The sequence below is a fragment of the Saccopteryx leptura genome, chromosome 3 (genome assembly GCF_036850995.1).
Source record: "Saccopteryx leptura isolate mSacLep1 chromosome 3, mSacLep1_pri_phased_curated, whole genome shotgun sequence".
Classification (NCBI taxonomy): domain Eukaryota; kingdom Metazoa; phylum Chordata; class Mammalia; order Chiroptera; family Emballonuridae; genus Saccopteryx; species Saccopteryx leptura.
In genome coordinates this window covers 322745929-322769057 of record NC_089505.1, presented here as the reverse complement: position 1 = coordinate 322769057, position 23129 = coordinate 322745929, and the positions used below count along the sequence as shown (strand labels likewise).

The 23129-nt window shown below is 34.8% G+C and overlaps 1 protein-coding gene across 4 annotated transcripts in view; it reads right to left on the bottom strand.

The window, feature by feature from the left end:
- Positions 1 to 8356: 8356 nt before the first annotated feature.
- The window catches only part of PCMTD1 (protein-L-isoaspartate (D-aspartate) O-methyltransferase domain containing 1), an 80121-nt gene continuing 65348 nt past the window's right edge, over positions 8357 to 23129 (bottom strand). For all 4 annotated transcript variants that reach the window (XM_066379076.1, XM_066379075.1, XM_066379073.1 and 1 more), the window contains 3 exons: positions 22355 to 22526; positions 19944 to 20067; positions 8357 to 11435 (listed from right to left, as the gene is read on the bottom strand). In XM_066379076.1, the coding sequence (XP_066235173.1) occupies positions 11068 to 11435; positions 19944 to 20067; positions 22355 to 22408 (546 nt within the window). In that variant the 5' untranslated portion in view covers positions 22409 to 22526 and the 3' untranslated portion in view covers positions 8357 to 11067. The remainder of the gene's footprint in view (positions 11436 to 19943; positions 20068 to 22354; positions 22527 to 23129) is intronic.

Genomic DNA, 23129 nt, shown 5'->3' with positions numbered 1-23129 from the left:
AAATCCTAAAGAGAGGAATACGGGGGTGGGGGTGATGTATTCCATGGGACATTTGAATCTGTGTAAACACAATAAATTTAAATCAATAAAAAAAGAGCAAAATCTTAGTACAGATTGGCCCTTAGATAGCATTTTATTTTAAGTTCATGGCACTTGATTAGGCAAGCTGTCCCATCTTTAACTAAGATTTTATTGCTATCTTCCAAAAACAGTTACTACAAAATGACAAAGGGGTGTCACTAGTACACTCTCTAGGGCTTCGTTCTGACCATGCAAAGCAGTGGTCAAAGGTTCAAAAACCAGTCTTGTTAGTTTTTAGAGTGAGAGTTATTTTGATATTTTCAAGCATAAAAATTTACAAAATGCTTAGTAAAAATTGCTAGGAAGAAGATGGACCATACACATGTCCTTTTCTTTGCAACTATCTACCAACCGACAAACTTCAACTTTTTATTACCAAGCAAAATTCTCATTTAATAATTATGACCAAAACAATACAGTGCTGATCTTATCATCTTTTATTATAAATTTCAGGATTCCAAGGCTATTTTCCTCTGCCTAAGAATGGACTTGAAAGAGTGAAAGTAATTCTCTCTTCCATGCTCATGACATAATCTGCAAAAACTTTATCTTGGAGCAATGAACTCTATGAATCAGAATATCCCCTCAGCATTTTTTCTTTCTTTCTCTTGTGGTGTAAAGCTTGAAAATTATGATAATAATAATTTTCAGCCTGACCAGGTGGTGGCACAGTGGATAAAGTGCCAACCTAGGACACTGAAGACCCAGGTTTGAAACCCCGAGGTCGCCAGCTTGAACGCGGGCTCATAGACATGACCCCATGGTCACTAGCTTGAGCCCAAAAGTCTTTGGCTTAGCAAGGAGTCACTGGCTCAGCTGGAGCCCCCTGGTCAAGTCACATATGAGGAAGCAATTACTGAACAACTAAAGTATCTCAACAGCGAGCTGATAACCTCTCATTCCTCTATTCTCCATCATGTCTGTTCCCCTCTCTCAATCTCTCACTTGCTAAAAAAAAAAAAAAGACCGCAATGTTTATAACAGACTAAAATCATATGATCCTATTAATAGATGCAAGAAAAGGTCTTTCAATATGATACAACATCCCTTTATGTTAAAAATTCAATAAAATGGGTATAGAAGAAAAGTACCTCAACATAATAAAGGCCATATATGACAAATATGGCCTTCAGCTAATATCATTCTAAATAGTAAAAAAAAAAAAAGGTTTTTCCTCTAAAATCAGAAACAAGACAAGGTTGCTCACTCTCTCCACTCTTATTCAACATAGTTTTGGAAGATTTAGCCAGAGAAATCAGGCAAAAGAAAGAAAAAAAAAAGGCATCTATATCAAGAAAGAAGAAGTAAAGCTATCATTTTTTTGCAGATGACATGATCCTGTACACAGAAAACCCCAAGGATTTCACTAAAAAAACTATCAGAAATAATAAACCAATATAGTAAAGTCACAGGATACAAAATTAATATACAAGTCTATTGCTTTCCTATATGCCAACAATAAAACTTCAGAAAATGAACTAAAAAAAATTGCTTCTACAATTGCAAAATAAAAATAAAATACATACCTAGAAATAAATTTAAAGGATTTGAAGGACCTATATACTGAAAACTACAAAACATTGTTGAAATAAATTAAGGAAACAACACACAATGAAATGAAAAAAATATTCCATGTTGATGGATTGGAAGAATCAACATAGTTAAAATGGCCATATTACCCAAAGCAATATACAAATTTAATGCAATCCCCAGAAAAATCTCAATGTCATTTTTTAAAGTAATTGAACAAAAATATCACCAGGTTTGTATGGAACAAAAACAAAACAAAAAAACCCCCAACAAACCTGAATAGCCAAAGGAGTCCTGAGAAAAAAGAATGAAGCCAGAGGTATTACAATACCTGACTCCAAAGTATATTCCAGAGCCAAGATAATCAAAACAGCATGGTATTGGCAGAAAAATAAACATACAGACCAATGGAACAGAATCGAGAGACCAGAAATAAAATCACATATATACGGACAAATCATCCTTGACAAAGGATCCAAAAACATACAATGGAGAAAAGAAAGCCTCTTCAATAAATGGTGCTGGGAAAATTAGAAAGCCACATGCAAAAAAAATAAAATTTGACTACCATTTTCCCTTGCAAAAAATTATATCAAAATGAATCAAAGACCAAAATATAAGATCTGAAACAATAAATTCCATAGAAGAAAACATAGGTACTAAACTCTTGGACCTTGGCTGTAGAGAATAATTTATGAGTTTGACCACAAAGGCAAAGGAAATAAAGGCAAAAATAAGTGGATGAGATTATATCAAATTAAAATGCTTTTGCACAGCAAAAGAAACCAACAACAAACAAATAGCCAACTAAATGAGATATTTATAAACAACAGCTCTGATAAGGAGTCAATATCCAAAATATATAAAGAATTCACAAAGCTCAGCAACAAAAAAGCAAACAACCCAGTTAAAAAATGAGGAGAGGACTTGAAAAGATACTTCTCCCAAGAGGACAAATGGCCAACAGATATAGTATACGGAAAGATGATCATCTTTACTAGCTACTCGAGAAATGCAAATCAAAACCATAAGAAATCACCTCATACTTGTTAGATTGGCTATTATCAACAAGACAGGTAATAACAAGTGTTGGAGAGGCTGTGGAGAAAAAAGGAACCCTTATTCACTGCTGGTAAGAATGCAAATTAGTACAACCATTATGGAAGAAATTATGGTGGTTCCTCAAAAAACTAAGAATGGAACTACCATATGACCCTGCAATTCCTCTACTAGGTATCAACCCCAAAAGTAAAAAACAGTGGTACATAAAGACACGTGCACAACCATGTTCATCAAAGCATTATTCACAATGGTCAAGATATGGAAACACCAGTGTCCGTTGATAGAAGATTAAAGAAGATGTGGTACATATATAAATATATCCATACAATGGAATACTACTCAGCTATAAGAAATGATGACATAGTGCTGTTTACGACAACATGGATGGAACTTGAGAACAATATTATACTGAATGAAATAAGTAAATCAGAAAAAGCTAAGAACTGTATGATTTCACACATAGGTGGGATATAAAACTGAGACTGATGGACATAGATAAAAGTGAAGTGGTTACCAGGGGGAAGGGTGTAAAGAGGAACAAATATCAGGTGTTAAAAAATGACCTGACTTTAGGTGATGGGTATACAACAGAATCAACAGTTCAAATGCTATAGGGATGTTTTCCTGAAACCTATGTACTCTTTATGATCAATGTCACCCTGTTAAATATGATTTTTAAGTAAATTTAAAAAAAAGAAAATTATTGAGGAAAGAATAAAGATGAACATTCTCAGTGGGGAGTTCTGGAAGATGTTAGAAAAGAGAACTGCACCCAGAGCAAATACATTTATTTCAACTCATCACTGGTCACATTTTAGTATTATAACAGAGCAGAAACATGAAGTTGCTCCAAACATACAAGAAGAGAGAGCATCAGGAATCCTAAATTAAAAGAATGAATGCCACTCAGTCTTTAAGCAAAGGCCCTGGCAGGCAGCACACGACCAGGAGAAAGCAAGTGGTCCAACAGAGGAGTCTGGGGCTCCATCGCTGCTAAAGCGAAGCAGCAGGAGGAATAGTAGCCACAGCGCTGGGCTGAGCTGAGCAAACCCCTGCCCAATCCAGGAGAATCACCTTACAGGGCCGAAGGTACCAGCGGCTCTAGGGGTCGCTGGACTCCCGGGGATCAGGAGAAGATTGTCAGTGCAAAGCCTCTTTCTGAAACACATACTCTTTAGGCAGCAAATAATTTCCAAAGTTGCTTCCATTGCACATATTATTGAAGTCCGGCCTCGTAACCCCTAGCTGTTTTTTTGAAGCTTAAGTTGATTAATTACTTATTGAATCCGTGCAGAACAGCTTTTTTTTTCTTTTTATCTGCTAACATTACCAAATCCTAAACGACAGGTAGAGTTCTAATTAGCTGAATTAGGAGCTCATATTCGTCTCCTGTTCCAAAGTATGCTCTCAAAAAATGGTTTCATGGCCTTCTATATATCCTAACCCTGAAAATCAAAGCATATCACTCTTGTAGGGTTCAGAAAAGCTACTTATAATTTCTTCCTTTAATATTTAAAACTATGTTTAAACCACTAACTCATATATACCGGCTTGTAGAGGAGACAAACTGATAGACAAATATATATTTAAGTATTGATACATACAGTAGCCCTGGGCTGAGCCCACTCTGGACTCCACGGCAGCATAGTTGTCCTGTCTCCCGTTTTTTCATGAGCAGCCTTAAATGTCCACGTTTCACTGAGGTGAGCAGCCTCTCTTTGGAGTCAGGCTAGTGAAAACAGCAGACTTCTTTAGTAAATATGCCTTGCAGTTAAATGTGTATTTTTTGGTCACTCTGTAAGTAGGTATTTAAGAAAGGATTTTGGTTTGATCTTTAAAGACTGAAAATTTCAAACAAATTTCATATTAAAAACTAGCACTTAAAAATGTAAAAGTAATAGAAAAACAAATTAAAACTTGGATGGTGCACTTCAGGCAGCAATCCAGATGGCCAGACTGGGAGATGTTTAGTGAGTGGAGTTAATCAAATTTTATCAACCTTATGAGAAAAATATTCATTGGCCTTCTCTCCAGTAATTTCCTAGTTCCTTTACATTCTACTATGGGAGAATACTGCCCTCTTTTGGCAAAATTTTCAAACTTAAATATGTGAGTTTTTAAATTAAAATGTGAAGATCTGAAGAAAAAAATTTCCATGAATAAGAATGATTTAAAATAAATTCAACTTTATTCTTAACATTGTTTGTGTGTCTTTTATAGTCTAAGTTTGGTAATAAACCAGAAAAAGCTCATTCCTTCCTTTCAATCTCACGCCTACAATTACACTCTTCCCAATGTTTGCAATTTTGGAAGACTTGGTTGGACAAGACATGCAAATTGGTGTGGTATGTATTCAGTTCAAAATATGATAAAATTTGTATTCATATAACATTTTACCAGAAGGAAAGACTAAAAACTTTCTACTTTAAGAACATAACTTGGGCCCTGGCTGGTTAGCTCAGTTGGTTAAGAGAATCTTGAAATGACAAGGTTGTGGGGTCAATTCCTGGTCAGGTAACACACTGGAAGCAACAAATGAATGCACAACTCAGTGGAATAACAACAAATAAATGCTTCCCTCCCCCCACCACCCTCCTGCCTCTCCCTTCCTTTCTGTCTCTTAAAAAAAAATGTACACTCTGGCCCAGCTGGTTATAGTTTTGTCCCAGAGCAAGAAGGTTGCCAATTCGATTCTCCTGTCAGGGCACATACAGGAGCAGCCCCATGTTCCCGTCTCTCTCTCTGCCTCTCTGAATGAATGTATGTATGTATGTATGTATGAATGAATGAATGAAAGAAATAACCTGGCATTCAATGAGAAAAATATAATCTACCTATTGTTGGTGTAGAGTTAAGAACTGCAAAGCACAGATAACTGCTCACATAAAGCGGTCACTGGACTTCCAGGCCGCTCAGAGTGGTCTGAAAACGTTAAACCCAGGATTTAAAGAAGTCATGAGCTATAAGTGCTTTTAGCAAAAAAAACCCCAGGCCTCTAATAATCCTCACAAAGTTCTACATTACAAGCTCTGTCAAAACCCACAAAACAGAAGAGAAACAGAGTTTAGAAAGCTAGCCATTAGAAACATCATGAGCAGAAGCCCATCTTACAGAGTTCAATATGTTCAGAGAATTGAACATATTAATAAAGAGCAGAAAATTATAAACACCACCAAGCAGGTTTGAAAAAGCAGAGCTAGAAAGGAAAACTCAAATCATTAAATTTAATAGCAAATTTAAAGCACTTGAAGGGAGAATTAGTGGTTGAAATATATATTTGAATAAGTTATTGACAATGCAATGCTGAGAGACAAAAAGGTAAAGCAGTATTTGTAAAAAAAAAAAAAAAAAAAAAAAAAGGCCAAGAATTTCTAGAACTGATGAAAAAGAGCAGCCCACACAGCCAGAAGACAAAATACTAGGTTAGATGAAAAGAAAAATCATACCTAGGCACGTTATATGAAACTACAGATAATTAACAATGCGAAGCCATTGGATTTAACAATGTCAAGACAAATTCTTTAAACTAGACAGAGATAAGACAGGTAACTTTCAAATGGCAATCAGTTGACTTTTCTAGCTACAGTGAAAGCCAGAATGTAAACTCCATTGTTAAAGAGAAAGTACTGTCAATCTAAAACATGTAACCAGTAGACATATTTTTCAGACAAAATAAGTTAACTACCTAGTCTTTTATTAAAATAAGTTCAAAAGGATATACTACAGGCAAAAGATTAATATAGTATATGATTCAAGAAGAAATAGTGAGCAAAAAAAGGGCAAATATGGGAGTAAAAATTAAAATTAAGCAATGATTTGATAAAAATTTGTAATGGTGTATTATGGGGCTTAAAAATTGAGAAGTAAAACATGATTCACTAGCACATAATTTTGAGGTGACTTCAGAGTTTAAGTAAAGTGCCTGTATCACATAGGAGGAAGATAGGGGTGTGAACAATTTTAGAGTTTGATAAGTTGGGTAAGTGTATTAAAATGTTGGAAAGAACCAATAAAAAAAAAAGCAGAAAAACGAGTGCTGGGCAAGACAGGAGAAACAATAATCAATTCTATAAAATGAGAAAACAGAAAAAGATGTGTAACATGAAATATTACTATTTAAAATGAATGTATATGAATGCAATGCTTCAAGTAAAATTCACATTGTCAAAAATGTTTTAAGAAACTCAGCTATATGTCCCTAATAAAAAACACATCTAAAGTATAAGGATACAGAAAAGGCTGGAAAAATAGAAAATATACAGTAGATGGCTACTAACTGAAATAAAACTACAATAAGCAGACTATAAAAAGTCCCTTCATAATGTTAACCAGATGTAGTAAACCTCCAGTTTACTATCACTACATCAAAATATACAAAGAAAAATTAAAAGAACTATAAGAAATTGACTCTCCATCTTTAAAGTGAGATTTTGCTAAGTTGATACATGGTATAAGCAAACACACATATAAGATGCTTAGATAGACCATATTAGATTTGAATACAATTAAAAACAACATTTAGGCACTGGCCAGTTGGCTCAGTGGTAAAGTGTTGGGTTTGGTGTGTGGATGTCCCGGGTTGGATTCCTGGTCAGGGCACACAGAATTGCCCATCTGCTTCTCCATCCCTCCCGCTCTTGCTTCTCTTTCTCTCTCTCTTCCCTTTCTTCTCCTGCAGCCATGGCTCGACTGGAACGAGTTGGCCCCTGATGCTGAAGGTGGCTCCGTGGCCTATACCTCAGGTGCTAATAAGAGCCCAGTGGCTGAGCAATGGAACAATGCCCCAGATGAGCAGAGTATGGTCCTCAGTGGACTTGCCAGGTGGATCCCAGTTGGAGCAGATGTGGGAGTCTGTCTCTGCCTCCCTTCCTCGGAGTAAAAAAACCCCAAAAAACAAAACTTAGTATTTATAGAACACTACACTGAACTGCAGAATATATATAATTTTTAGGCACACCAAACCTTTTATTAAAAATGACTATATAGGGGAAATAAAACAAGAAATGAGGCTGCTCTTTCTTTTTATCATTTCCATTCAGCACTATATTGGAAGCCGCAATTCTGACTTCCTCCCACATCCCAAAGCTATGTATGAGGTGAAATGACATGTTTAAATTGTCTGCACTCGTGCCCGGTAATGGAAGGGTACCTGTCCCAGCTTGTTCCTTGAGCTGCCAGGAGAGGCTCCTGGCTACCAGCAACCCTAAACTGGAATAAACGGGTTGTTAAACAGTGGTTGTTTTTATTCATCTTTTTAAAATGTATGTATAACTCATATTAACTTTAATGTTGTACATTAGAAGTATTTTGGGGTCTATTTATATATTAGTTTGGTAATGTTTCAACAGAAATAAAAGGTAGAAATTCCTATTTTTATCAATTAGCCTATAATAAAATTGATTTGATCATACATCGCTTAAAGTCAGTTTCCAGTAACATCAATGATGGTAAGTAAAAACTTGCTGTATTTACATATACATTGAATTATTCTTTATACTTCACATGTATTTTATAAATATCCTTGATGTCTATGTAATATTTCATAAAGATGTAAAAAAAAACTATACTAATCAAAAGGAAATTAGATGTCCAAATAGACAACTGTAACTGTAATTCAGCATATATCCATATGTGTATTGAGTTTTTTTAAATTATAAAAATAAAGCCAGGCCACTGAAAAATGTTGATTTATATGCAATTGTTTATTTAAAATAATTTTCCAAGTTTTCCAATAATTTAACAGGTTTTGCTTCACTTTTATCCCCTCAAACAGCTAGAAACCAACACTTAAATTTTTCTGTCTTTTATTTTAACCACTACATATGCCATATAAATGACATTTTCCTTTATTAATACAAGAAGCAACTTATTGACCAAAAAGCAGTCTAGATTTAAATTATGTTCTTAGTAGTTACAGTGCCACTTGACAAATTTCTTGGGATTTATCAGATGATGGATGCTGTTTCAAGCCACCTCCAATCAGCTGTCTGATTTAGAACTATGCTACCTACTTTCTCTTGCAAAACAATTAACTAAATTAGATTATTTCTTTTATCTGGCTGTAAAATCACATGAATATGTCCCTCCTCATTATTCAGTTAATTTTACTTCATCTTTTATTTGCTACTTCTCCATTTATAAAGCATGATTACCTATACTAAAGTAAACATGAATGCATCAAGAAAACACAAACCCAACATATTCTTAATCACTCTAATATTTTCGTACTAATACATAAAAGGGCTTTCACTTGAATTTTCATTTTTTATTTCTATTTATTTAAAGTCAATAATAAGTCACAACTATAAAATGAATAAATTTAAAAACAAAAAGATACATTTCAATGACAAAAATATGCAATCATGAAAATGTACTGTACACTTTTCCAAGGTCAACAGAAAGATACTATGGAAAAGTCAATCTTTAAATTTAGCCTTAACAAAAAATCTCTCCTGATAGTAAAATCATTCTAGAATATGTATGTTTACATATCTGGGCAATAGCTTCAAAAATAACTCATGTGTGTGTGTGTGTGTGTGTGTGTGTGTGTGTATAAGGGTGCTAGATTAAACTACGTGGGCACCAAGAATTTAAGATTAAATTCCTAAAAGTAGTATTTAATTCAAAATAAGATGAACATGGTTAATAGATGACAATTGTATGAAACTATTTTCTTCCTTGACAGAAATGAGATGGGGCAATTTGTAACACTAACAGCTTAAAAATCAACTGAGTGAAATTGTGGAGATAGCCCCAATCCCTATCTCTAGCCTCAGTCACTGATATAAAATAAACACCTTCCTTGAAATCATCTATCACGTGACTAAAATATTCTAATTTACTTGGAGTTGCTTAGAATATTTTAAACATTTATTTTCAGATGTGTGGAATTACAAAATCTGACATTTTGGAAACCATCTATGTATTACTAACAGCTGAATACTTGCAGAGATAATAATCCTTTCACTGTATATACACTAGCTGGGTTTCCTTAAGCATACTTAATTGTTTTAACAGTGATGCTAGTGGTATTAAGTGTTCCTCTCAAATTTTTCCTTTTAAAAAGTACATAACCCTTTTAACACTAATTACTAAATACGTTTACTGTACACCTTCTTAACAAGGAATGACTGTTTTCAGGCCCTAGTATAACAAAAAGATACTAAAAGTGGCATTTACTACCTGTGCTATCTCTGAGAGGCCACAACTAAAATTCAAATAATAGCTAGTTTAAGTGTGAAACTAAGCAAAAATTAAAATCATTATAATTTTATTAAAAGAAACAAACATGGGAAGAAATTAAATGAGCATAGTATAGTTCCCAAAGATTACATGATTCTGAACTAGATTTTCAAAGCAAAATGTATCTACAATTTCTATGAATATTATACTACAAAAATTAACTTAAAGCAAATGTAAGCTAGATAAATACTCCAATGAACTAGAAGTTCCATTTGCTAAAGTGCACCTGCTGACCAAATCTGTCCGGCTACTCTGCATTATCCAGAAGTAGCCATCACTCATGCTTATCCATTCACTCACTGTGCTATCAACAGTCATATAGTAAAATGGATTTTTTTTTAAACCAAATACTTTATACAGTGGATTATAGAAAAGTCCTAAATATACTATCTTCTAGAACTCGAGAGTAATATAACCTTATTATTTTTAAATACTGAAAATGTTGAGTCCATACAAATTAAGAGTTGTATTAAGCATATGCTTTTTACTTTAATATCCACCTGATGTGTGCTCTTAAAATCTCTATGAGAGAAGCAGATATTTTCCCCATGTTTTTGGCAATAGATTCAAAAGCAAAAGTAGCAATGCTACTAAACTTCAAGAAACTTTTTTTAAAGCTAAATTATTCAACACTTTTATTGTTATTGCACTCATATATTGCCCGGAATACATCTAAAGTAACTCAGCAATGGTGATTGCAAAAAAGTAAGGTAAGTGGGTCTACAAAGCATTTGATTTCTTTATTAAGTAATAAAGTTTTCATAGAGGAAAGGCAAACAACTGCAATTCCAGTAAGATTATATACACTTAACAATTAGTTAACCTTATATAAAATTAAGTCTAACCTTCACTACTACAAATCTGCAAGGAATCAGAAAAAGATTTATAGTACAGTCTTGACTATTGTTGCATTCCACTCTTAAAATCACTGAGTTAAAACAGTAATTTTTCCAAGATTTAAAGAAAAATATATTTTATAAAAGGGATTCTTTTTAATCACTGAATACATCATTTTTATTACTAAGACAGAAACAGTTATACTTTTTTTTTCCCACCATAAGTCGCTGATAAAAGATTTCTCTTTTAACTTCTAACAAATGCTACATTTTCAATACTAAAGGAATTATCAGTAGGTATTCTTCATGATTTAAATTATTTTTCTCTAAAATATGTCAAGTAAGCTTTTAAAGATTCAGGGAGGGGGAGCTTCATGATTTTTTCTCTCAGTAAATTCTGTGGTGGCTCCTCTGGTTTCATGGCTTCACTGTGATCTTTCTCTTCCTCTTCTTTGTTATCTTCTTCCATCTTTTCATCCTCCTCACTGTCTAGAGGCTGCGGAATAAGCTGATTACCCACAAACACATAAGTGTTAATTCTCTGTTTGACTCTCTTTCTTTTCCTTTTGGGTGGAGCCCTTTGAGGAATTCCCTTGGCCTGCATCTCATCATTTATGAAATTTCTAAGTGTGCGTCGAATGTAAATCCGAGCCAAGTCCTGCAGATTCCTAACAGCACAGGGGGCTATAAAAAAACAAAACATAAAAATATATATTATTCACTTCTTCACAGAACAAAACATGTATTTCTTAGTGAATGTTAAAAAACAGTAAGTATACAAACTTTGACTTTAAGTAACAAAGATATCAAGATGTTTACCAAATGCCAGGCTCCACTGTGAGGACAGTGAACAGTGCAGAGGTTTATGGATAGATGCGTGTGACCCTTTGTAAATCCATAAAAATTCTTTGAAATGAAAAATAAGAACTTATAAACAGAGTACACGAGAATTAACTGGTTACAGGAAAAGAAGAACAGGGATTTCACCCTACATATTAGATACTTTCTGATGTTGAACTAAATCTATTTTAAAAACTCAAAGGCAATTTTGAACAGCTGTCCAAGTCTAAGCTCTAAAGTTTGTGTGTGTGTACGTGTATGCACACACTCACAGTTTCCACCATTCTGTAAATCAATAAAGTGCTACCAGAAATGTTGTAAGGAAACATTTAATAACTCAAAGAAAAATTACAGATTTTTCATTGATATTTACTTCTATCAAATGCATCACAGAGTGGGAACATATCCTCTTGTCTCACTCCCATCTCCCACAGATACACAAATGCATAAGCCCTAGAACTACATATTTTTCTTTGTAGCCTGTTCCAATACCTTATACATAAATAAAATCACTAGTCCCAAACTGAAATTCATTTCTCCTAGTTTCCATCCTTGTGGAAATTAAAAGCTATAATCAAGGATCCTCTTAAATACCTAACCTAAACAAAACAAAATTTTCCTCAGTTGAACTGCATTAAAAATTCATCATTTTTTACTTCTTTACTTTTGGTACTCTTTTCTGGACACCTCCCTTCCAAATCGTTTTGTTACAACATTTGAAAGAAAGCCTGCCTTGATTTAGTTATTCATTTATGGTCTTTGTCGTCAGAGTCTGAGCTCTCGGAGGGGAAGAATCTTCGCATTTCCTCGATTTATCCCCCCAATGGAGCTCTGTAGGTACCAGCCCTGCACAGTAGCCATCTTATACATCAGTGGTCCCCAACCTTTTTTGGGCCACGAACCGGTTTAATGTCAGAAAATATTTTCAAGGACTGGTCTTTAGGGTGGGATGGATAAATGTATCACGTGACCGAGACAAGCGTCAAGAGTGAGTCTTAGACCAGGGGTCCCCAAACTTTTTACACAGGGGGCCAGTTCACTGTCCCTCAGACCACTGGAGGGCCGGACTATAAAAAAAACTATGAACAAATCCCTATGCACACTGCACATATCTTATTTTAAAGTAAAAAAACAAAACAGGAACAAATCCAATATTTAAAATAAAGAACAAGTAAATTTAAATCAACAAACTGACCAGTATTTCAATGAGAACTATGCTTCTCTCACTGACCACCAATGAAAGAGGTGCCCCTTCCGGAAGTGCGGCGGGGGGCCGGATAAATGGCCTCAGGGGGCCGCATGTGGCCCGCGGGCCGTAGTTTGGGGACCCCTGTCTTAGACGGATGTAACAGAGGGAATCTGGTCATTTTTAAAAATAAAACATCGTTCAGACTTAAATATAAATAAAACGGAAATAATGTAAGTTATTTATTCTTTCTCTGCGGATTGGTACCAAATGGCCCACAGACCGGTACCGGTCTGCCGGCCCCGGGGGTTGGGGACCACTAGTATATGTGGTTCATAGTGTGCTTCCTCTGTTCTTCCCACCATACCCTAGTGCCCTGGGCTATGCCCAATTACAAACTGGATAGTCTCCCTGAAGATGTCATGTCTGAACAAGGACCTAAATGACATGAGGAAACAGCCATGTAAATATCTTGGGGCAGCGGGAATAGCAAAGCCCTAAGAGGTAAATGAGCTTAGCATGCTCAAGGAGTTGAAAGAAGGCTAGTCTATATGAAGTTTGGGGCAGGAAGAAAATAGTAAGAGATTTGACCATGTATGATCTTGTAGGCCTCAGTAAAAAAATGTATATTATATTTGCCATGCAACTACTGAAAGGATTTAAGACAAGCGTTATAATGCAAAGAAAATGATACTCTACCTCCTCTATAGAGTATGGACTATAGAGAAAGGGAGTAGGAGGTCAGCTGGAACACTCCAGTAATCCAGTGAAATGTGACCACACTTTGATGGAGATGGGAGTGGGGGAGGGTAGCAATAAAGATGGAGAGAAGTGACAAATTTGAAATAAATTTTGAAGATAAGATGAACAGGGACTGAATGTGGGAGTTCTGAGCCCAAACAATGAGGCAGATGCTAATGTCAATTACTGACAGACAAAGAAGAACAGTTTGGGGAGAAAAAATTAAAAAAACCCTTGTTTTGTCTGTGTTAAATCTGAAATCCAAAATGAAGATTTCAGGAACAACAATGACATGCAAGTCACCATTTATTTCAATGTTTTATACACAATAAGTCAATTCAGAAATGAGGAAAGTGAAGTAGAGAGAGGTAACTTGCTCAAGGTCATAGAGGTCATAAGTGACCTGAGTTGGAACCTGAATGCAAGCATTTAACTGTAAAATCTATGCTCCTTTCCAACCAAGCAGTTAAATAAATGACTCTGGGACTCGGGCAAGGTCAGAGCTGGAGACAGAAATCCAGGAGTCATTGTTCCATGATGGCAGGCAACGACCAGAAGAGCACCCCAAAGGGTGTATTAACAGAGATGAAAGTCCTATGCTAGAGTGAGCTCTGCAATAGCCAAGGGTGGGAAAAAAATCCAAAAGAGTTTTGGACACTATAAAGGAACTAAGAAATAGCTATAATTCATCTGGTCTTTGGTCTTGAGCCTTTCACATGATTGGTGTTCTCTTTTAACACCTTAATTATGTTCTTCGTCTGCCAACCCTGTCTGCTATTCCAGTGACACACTGATGAACCTTTCAACCCTATTTTTTTTTTATTTTTTTAGATTTTATTTATACATTTTTAGAGCGAGAGTAGAGAGAAAAGGAGAGAGAGAAGGGGAGGAGCAGGAAGCATCAACTCCCATATGCGCCTGACCGGGCAAGCCCAGGGTTTCGAACTGGCAACCTCAGCGTTACAGGTCGACACTTTATCCACTGTGCCACCACAGGTCAAGCCGGACCTTTCAACCCTAAACTGTCATACTACCTGAACTTTATAGTGGAAAGGGATTCAGACTTGACTTTAGCAGCTTCTAAAACTCCAAAGTACTAAGCATCCGCATGAGCTTCATCACAAAGTTCTTCTGAATGATACAAAACCTTTTAGGTAATTCTCAGTCCTACCTATTAAAAAATCCCCAACATTTTCTATTCTTTGACATTCCCTTATTTCTAATGCTTCAGTTATAAGATTTTTTTTTTTTTTTTTAGAGACAGAGAGTGAGTCAGAGAGAGGGATAGACAGGGACAGACAGACAGGAATGGAGAGAGATGAGAAGCATCAATTATTAGTTTTTCATTGCGTGTTGCAACACCTTAGTTGTTCATTGATTGCCCTCTAATATGTGCCTTGACCACGGGCCTTCAGCAGACTGAGTAACCCCTTGCTGGAGCCAGCGACCTTGGGTTCAAGCTAGTGGGCTTTTGCTCAAACCAGATGAGCCTGCGCTCAAGCTGGCGACCTCGAGGTCTCAAGCCTGCATCCTCTGCATCCCAGTCTGATGCTCTATCCACTGCGCCACCACCTGGTCAGGCATGAGATAAGAATTTAATGGCCAAGACAATACTAATCCTGACTGCTAAAAATCTTATTTTGAATTGAAGCTTTCACTCCATTATAATTAAGGTAATCTCTAATACATGTCTCTCTACTTGTTTTCCAAAAGGTATTCTTTCTATATAGATTTTATTATAAGAACTTAGCAGTCAGGACTTTCATTTTCATTTGTTAATAAATATTGTAAAAAAAAAGGCATTTTATTTAAGTTAAAGCCATAAAACAGACTACTTTTGGCCATTTTTAACTTACAAAAACAGTAACTTCATATAGCTCAATGTGTTCAAGTGCCAAAATTTATCGAGTTTCTTTTGTCCCTTGTGATAATGTGATTTATAAGAAATATACATATAGCTTTCCTTGCTTGACACAGAGCTCCTAAAACACTTAAAATTCTTTGAATTGTAAGATCATAACAATGAAACAAGTTATCTTTTGTTGTTCATAAGAAGTTCCACCTGAGTTTACATTAATAACGTGTGTGTTGGTAAATCCCTAAGGATGCTGGGCTGGTTTTCAGGGGAAGTCAATCATGTGATTAGAAAGCTTCTTGGCTGATGAACATGTGGAGGTGCCGGAGGGGTAAGCGTACCCTGAGAAGGCATGGAGCTCTATGTCATTCTCATATATATACCTTGCCCTATGCACCAACAATTCCATCTGTTCATAAGTTGGATCCTTTTATAATAAACAGGTAGTTGAGTAAGAAAACTGTTTTCCTGTGTTCTGTGAACCACTCTAACAAATTACCAAATTCTAGGAGGAGGTCATAGGAACCGCTAATTTACAGCCAGGCTGTGAGAAATGTAGGTGACAACCTGGACTTGCAACTGGCATCTGCAGCTGGAGGAAGAGAGCCAAGTGTTGTACAACAAAGCCCTTAACTTGTGGGGTCTAGAACTAACACCAGGTAATGTCAGAACTGAATTAGAACAAAGGAACACCCTGTTGCTATCCACAAAGAACTCGAGAATTGCTCAGTGTGGAAAATTCTACACAACTTGGTGGGTGGTATATAGAGAAAACAGGGTTTTCCTTTTGTTGATGTACCATACTTTTCCTTTACCACTTCATTTAATAGGCCTGCCCTGAACTTTTAAGAAGTGTATCCTTAGTTTTAGAATGTCTTAGATAAAAAAAATATGACTTTAAGTTGAATAAATATCAGTAATGAATATGAGGAACAATTATAACTACATTTTAGTAACTGTTCATATGAGAAGTTTCATAGCTACAAAAATATTTGGCAAATAATTTGCACATGACTTTTTTTAAAAGTTTTTTTGTTTTGTACTAATATTCATTCAGAATTTAACTCCTTTTAATAATGAAATGTTCTGTGAACAGAAAGCTATTCAAACAAAAGGGGAAACTTGTTCTTATTCTCCATATATCCTATTAAACTTTGAAAATAATTTTCAAAATTTTTTCATTCTGTGAACATTACTATATGAAGTTTTTTATTGTTTAGAAACTGATATTTCTGTCTCATTTTTATAACTTGCTGTTGGTAACTGATGACTTTTTTCTCTTTATTTTAGACTTTAAAAAGATAAGCAACAGTATAATGAATCGCATGTACCCGGCAGTCAGCTTCAACAGCTACCTTACTTCACCAACACTCCCACTTTCTCTTCCCATCCCCGCCCAGATTGTTTTGATAAAAAATTTAGACAAATTATTTTACCATAAATATTTCAAAGGTATGATGAATTTTTTTTAAATTTAAGCTCTTCCCCCTTTTTATCTTTTTCCACCAAATTTATTCCTACTTTACATTCAGTTACACATGTCAATCGACCCAACCAATGACAATCTTATTAACTACCTAAATCTATTTGTGTTGACATCCTTAAAAAGGAGAACAAAAATCACTCATTTAAAGCATATCATCATCTGCAGCATCAATAAAATGTTTCTATAAAACCACATTTACAACCAAGACTTTTCTAAAGAAAACTATACTAGAAAAACTGTCAGATAAAGAGAGAAATGCTGATAGTTAATAATAGTGTCAGTTATAAAATAAAATACTTAAATAGCTATTGCAGAAATCTATAGGGAACTCTGTAAATACAGTTATATATAGTGCATATTATACTTATTGGTTAGGCCATTATAAAACCAAACTGTGTCAGAGAATGTTTCTATCTTTCTCTTTTGACTCTCCAACCAGTCATGATAGATTAAATAAAACTGTTATAAACTGTAATTCTGATGTTTGAAAAACTGGAAGGAAAAAATAATTTTACCTTGTTACTATTGTTGTTTTTAGCAAGGAGCTTAAGTATTCAATAACTATAGTATAGTCTACTATAAACTATAGTAATTATATATCATACATATACATTTATACATACATACATGTATATATAATGTGTGTGTATGACATACACACACATACATACACACAGAGGTGTGTTCTAGCCAACAAGAAAGGTAAGCTGCAGTGAAATAATTGTATAATGCATGTGAATATAAGTGACAATTACTTGATTCTGGTGCTAGAAAGAAGTCACTTTTGACCCCAGAGCATATCTGAAATTGATCTATTTTGACTAAACTGGAGGGAAGTTTAAATTTAATATCTCAGTGGAATAACTTTGTATTTTTATTAGAATGAGTCTTTTTGATAATCCTTTATTTCTGATTTATTGACTTTAGAGAGAGAATAAAGGAGAGGGTGGGAGCGAGAGAGGGAGTGAGGGAAGGAGGTGGAGAAAGAGCGAAAGAGACAGAGACACAGACATCAATTTGTTGACCCCCTTATTTATGCATTCATTGGTTGATCCTTGTATGTGCCCTGATCCAGGATCGAACCCTCAACCTTGGTGTATCAGGACAATAAACCAACTGGGCTATCTGACCAGAGCCTCTTTGAGTATTTTTAATCATGCTTATTTTATTTTTAATTTTCTTATATAATATGTAGTTTAATACAATTTGCAGCATAGGTTAACACAAATCCTTTTTGTAAGTAGAATTGCAAGTAGAATATGTTAACAAGTATATTTGAAAAAGACAGCTGATGACACTTTCTGAATTATGAAAGGTTCAAAATTTTTTAGAGCTAGTGCCTAACTGCTTTCTAAATGAGAGCAAAATAAGAGCAGTGTCAGAATTTATAAATCTTTTGACTCTGTAGAGAGTTCAATGTGTCTCCTCTAATGGCAGCTCCTGTTAAAAAAAGAATGCTGGTAAAGCCCTTGCTGGGAAGAGACCTCATGCTACCAACACTCACAGAAAGTGGAACCAAAGAGCTACATGGGTCTCTCTGTATCACCACATTCATTCCTCCTCAGGGCAGGAGTGGCTTGTATAGTTTGTGACTGAGTAAGAAGCAATTGGCCATATATGGCTCAGTTCTTTCCCTTCCCTTTTCCATTAGAATATGTCTACTTAGAAGTACACACATTGGGCTCTGGTAACCCACTTATTTACATAGTAAGTACACTTGGTGGGGGTTTGGCCAGTGTTGCCTGTAACTGGGAGGGTAACTCTGTCCAGTTTAAGGAGGCAGATCAAAGTCATATCTTCCACCTACTTTGGTTGGTAATAAGGCTGACCTTGAACAGCGGAGAACAAGTATAACTTACTGACCTTCCCAAACTCCCAACACTACTCTTTATTAAGCAATTATTACATGTCAAGCACTTTATAAACACAACCTCATATAATTCTTCAAATCTTCCCAAAGTGCCATAAAATCACATAGGTCAAATGAAGGTAAAATACACACTGAAAATAAAGTTGAACCTCTCTATAAAGCCAGGTTCTTATAAAATAAATTCATTTAAAAACCGAACTAAAGCAGTAAGTTTACTATGGTAAAGTTCACTTATGGCAAAGAATTTTACTTAATAGTACCTCTGTTATGTCCAAGTCTCAGTAACACTAAGTTGATATTTCCTCGTTTTGAAACATTTTTCTTTCTTGGTATTCAATACACAGTGCTCTCGTATCTCTGGCCCTTCCACTGCAAATACATCTTTCTTTGTTTTATCTCTGAATTTGGCAGACCAATGCGAATCCTAACACCGCTTCTCGAAATCTCCATTGTCCTCTAATTTTTCTCATCATTCTCATCCTGTAAAATGCCATTTTTATGTTTGAGATTCTCATGCAGTAGGTATATACTTATCTGACTACCTGACATTTATAATGCTAACAGAAAACTCAAACATGGCCAAAATAAAATATCTGATCTTCCTACATCTATTTTCAAACTATTCCACCCCTTAATCATCCAAACACCAATAAGTGGTACCACCAGTCAGCTAGCTGCTCAAGTCAAACTTCAGATGCTTTTTTTTCCTTCACCAACGTATTCAATGTAGCCCACTATCTCTAAACCTTCAAACAACCAACTCGACCCACATCAACACTTATTTTCTCTCTCAAGTATAAGTTTCATATAATCTATCCTCTACAGAGCAGCCAAAACTTCAACTACCCTAAAATTTATTTCTGGTCTTAGAATGACCAAGCTCTTTTCAGCCTAAAAAAAAGGTGTTCTGTTTGCTGTCCTTCTGTAGGGAAAAAAATGCCACCAAATTAGTAAGTTATACTAATTTCACAACTATAATTAATAAATTCATTTTTTGCTTGACCTGTCCCTTATTTCCATGCTTCCAATGAAGGCAACTAACAGTGCCTGGTGCAAGGTAGAGTATTTATCAAAAAGGAAAAAAAAAGTAAATAAATTTATTTAATTTATTACTGCGTATCTATTTAATTCTTCCTACTTATATATAGTCCATTAAAACCCAAGCAATGGAGTTGAAGTCACAATTCAATTGGAAAGGACCAACAGTTACTTACGGAGTCCCACAGAATCTGGTTTGCCATTATCATTCTTACTTGGCTGCACAAGTGGAGCAAATGAAACAGCAAGAATATTTTTACTTTCCCATGTATTTTGTCCAGTTCGCATAATTTGTGTTAACTATATAGAAGGGAAAAAAAGAAATAGACTAGCTTAATTCTGTAAATGTAATTGCCTTACAGTTACAATTTTATTTTATGAAATAATTGCTAAAGATTGTTATATAATCACTCGTATATAAATGCAACCAAATTACTTTCATTTAAGTATTTACTATAAAATAACAAAGAAGTAATCACAAATATTGGCTGTTCAAGACTGATATTTAAATGCAAATGAAATATCCAAATATGGTTAAGTGCCTCTACATATTATATCTGGGGTCTGATGGTTTCTAAGGGTATAATTCCAAACCATACCTGCCATTGGCTCCCAAAATACATCTCACATAGGTTCAGCTGTTTGGTTAAAGCATTATATTAATAAAACCAAGTTTTGATTACTGTGCCAATGAGTTAACTTCATGACTGTCTGTGATGGTAATAAAATATAGATTCTGATCTTAATCTCAGTTTGTTATTTCACTAATAAATGTAATTAGTCATAAAGGAATAAGAAGTTATTCCTACTGAGCTAACACCCACCACCGGTCCTTGGGAAAAAAAGATTAGCTCAGTACATAGCTTGATCAAGTTAAAATATTCAATTTATATTATAAAAATCATTGTTATGGTTTATATTAGTATAACAGTATATAATATTTAATGGAAGCCATATTGCAAATGCCTGAAAATGTAGCTTTAAAGAAAAACAAAAAATGATTGTTTATATGGGCATCTCAACTCTAGAAATATTCAAGTAACAACATTTTTCCAGGAACATTTTTCAATGAATGTTTTTATATTATGTCTTTTTAATAACCATCAAACAATTTACACAGTGCATAATAATGGTGAAATCCACTAAGATGCAAATAATATGGTGTAATGTTAAGGGACCCGCAAGGTATATAACTTCAAAATGTCATAGTAGGACCCAGTCATATTAGGTAATCTATCTTTTACTATACAAAGCATACAGTGTTTTAAACATCTCAGATTTAGGTTAATATGAATATTAAAGAAATTTTTAATAAACATTTACAGTAATTTGCTTTTGAAAGATCCACCCATTTTCTGAATAAGTTAGTATTTCATATATTTGTTATACCTAATTATTCCAAACCACAGGCAGGCAAATAGGTGAAAAATACTTTCAAGTGAGTCTACGTAGTAGTAAATGAAGATTTAAAAATTTACTTGTTTCTTCAATGGAGTTAAGCAGTTCAAACCAAACTCCAAAAAGAATTTTTTAGATGTTCCAAGAATTAAAAAACACTGGAAACTAAGCAGCTAATAGAGAGCATCACATTCAACTGAACACCTTCAGGAAAGAAAAATAAAGGAGGGAGCAGCTTGGCAAAAGCACATCCCCCTTTATCCACAGGGGATATGAGCTAAGACCCTCAGGGGATGTTCGAAATCATAGATAGTATTAAACTCTCTATACTATATATTTTTTTCCTATATATAGGTAGCTATGATAAAGTTTAATTTATAAATAGTCACAGTAAGAGATTAACAATAAAGCAGAATTTCAACACACTAAAATAAAAGTTATGTAAATACAGTCTGTCTTCCAAAAATATCTTACTGTACTGTACTTGCCCTTCTTGTGATAATGTAAGATAATAAATACAATGCCTTACTAGGTCAAGAACCTTAACCTTTACACTTAAAAAAAAAAAAGCACAGCACTATACAGCTTTTCTTTGGCATATCCAGATCACCAGCATCACTACTTTTACATTCTGGGGTCATTTGTAAGTAAAATAAGTTGAACACAGTAACTGCATTACCATGAAAGTCATCCTAATAACTGAGATGGCTACTTATGTAACTAAAGGGCAGGTAGTGTATACAGTGCAGATATGATTGACAAAGAGATGATTTATGTCCAGGAAGGATGAAAAAGGAAGGCTCAAGCTTTCATCACACTACTCAGAATGTGGCACAAAACTTATGAATTATTTATTTCTGGAAATTTCCATTTAATATTTTCAGACTATGGTTGACCAACAGTAACTAAAACCACAGAGAAGGAAACCAAGGATAAGGGGGTGGTCTACTGTACCAAACAGACAGTAGCTAAGCTTAGATGAAAGACCAAGTCTCTTCTCATACCAGGATAGGGGTCTTTTCCATATCTGCTTTGGTTAAATAATTAAGAGTCCATTTCAATTATTTTCTATAGACTTCTGAAGAGTACTTCTTTAAAAATCATATTGTACCTTTACTGGTTATACTTCCCATCTTAAACTAATGTGTTTGTTTCCTGTGCCATTAAAGCAAAAGGACAGTGAAGTTACCTGATCTTCTATAGGCATGACTAGAATACCGCCAACCTTCAGTAATATTTTCATGTAGTTTTCATGGTCTTTCTGGACTCCAGCTCCACAATAAATTCGATCATACTGATGACTGTCAGATGCTATCTGGAGGCAATTGCCAACCACAAATGCAGGTTCACAGAATTCAAATCTGCATGGAATAACAATATATTTTAATTTATTTAAACAAAAAATTAGATCTAAAAATTTTAATATAATCCAGTTCTTTGGAATACTGAAGTAACCAAAATTAATTCTATGGATAAAATATTATTATGAAATTTGATTTGAATATCACATGAAGCTTCACACTGATTAAATATATTATTTTAAAAACAACCTTTTTTTTTGTCACACCGAAACCCCACTTAAGGTTTAAAAAGTGAATATAATGAAAAGCCCATCACAACACCAATCTTTTGACACCAGACAAATATATAAGAATAAGAATTATAAAGATCAAAAAAGAGAAAAGGCTTCACTTTCCACTGGACTTCCCAAAATAAAAACTGAGGGTAAGTGGAAATGGGAAGGGCTGGTGTAGTATTCAATCTGTGCGTGGCATTTTTTGCTGTGGTTAACAGTAACGAAGCTTTGTCAGGAATGAGACACCAGTGTGACCATGTACCCATGCAACCACTAGATTAGGGAGATTTTCCTAATACATTTTTGCAGAGCTATTATTATGTTACAGGATTGGGACAGAGAGCAGAAAGAACAGTAATTTTTCTCACTGCTGCTTTGGCCCCGTGAT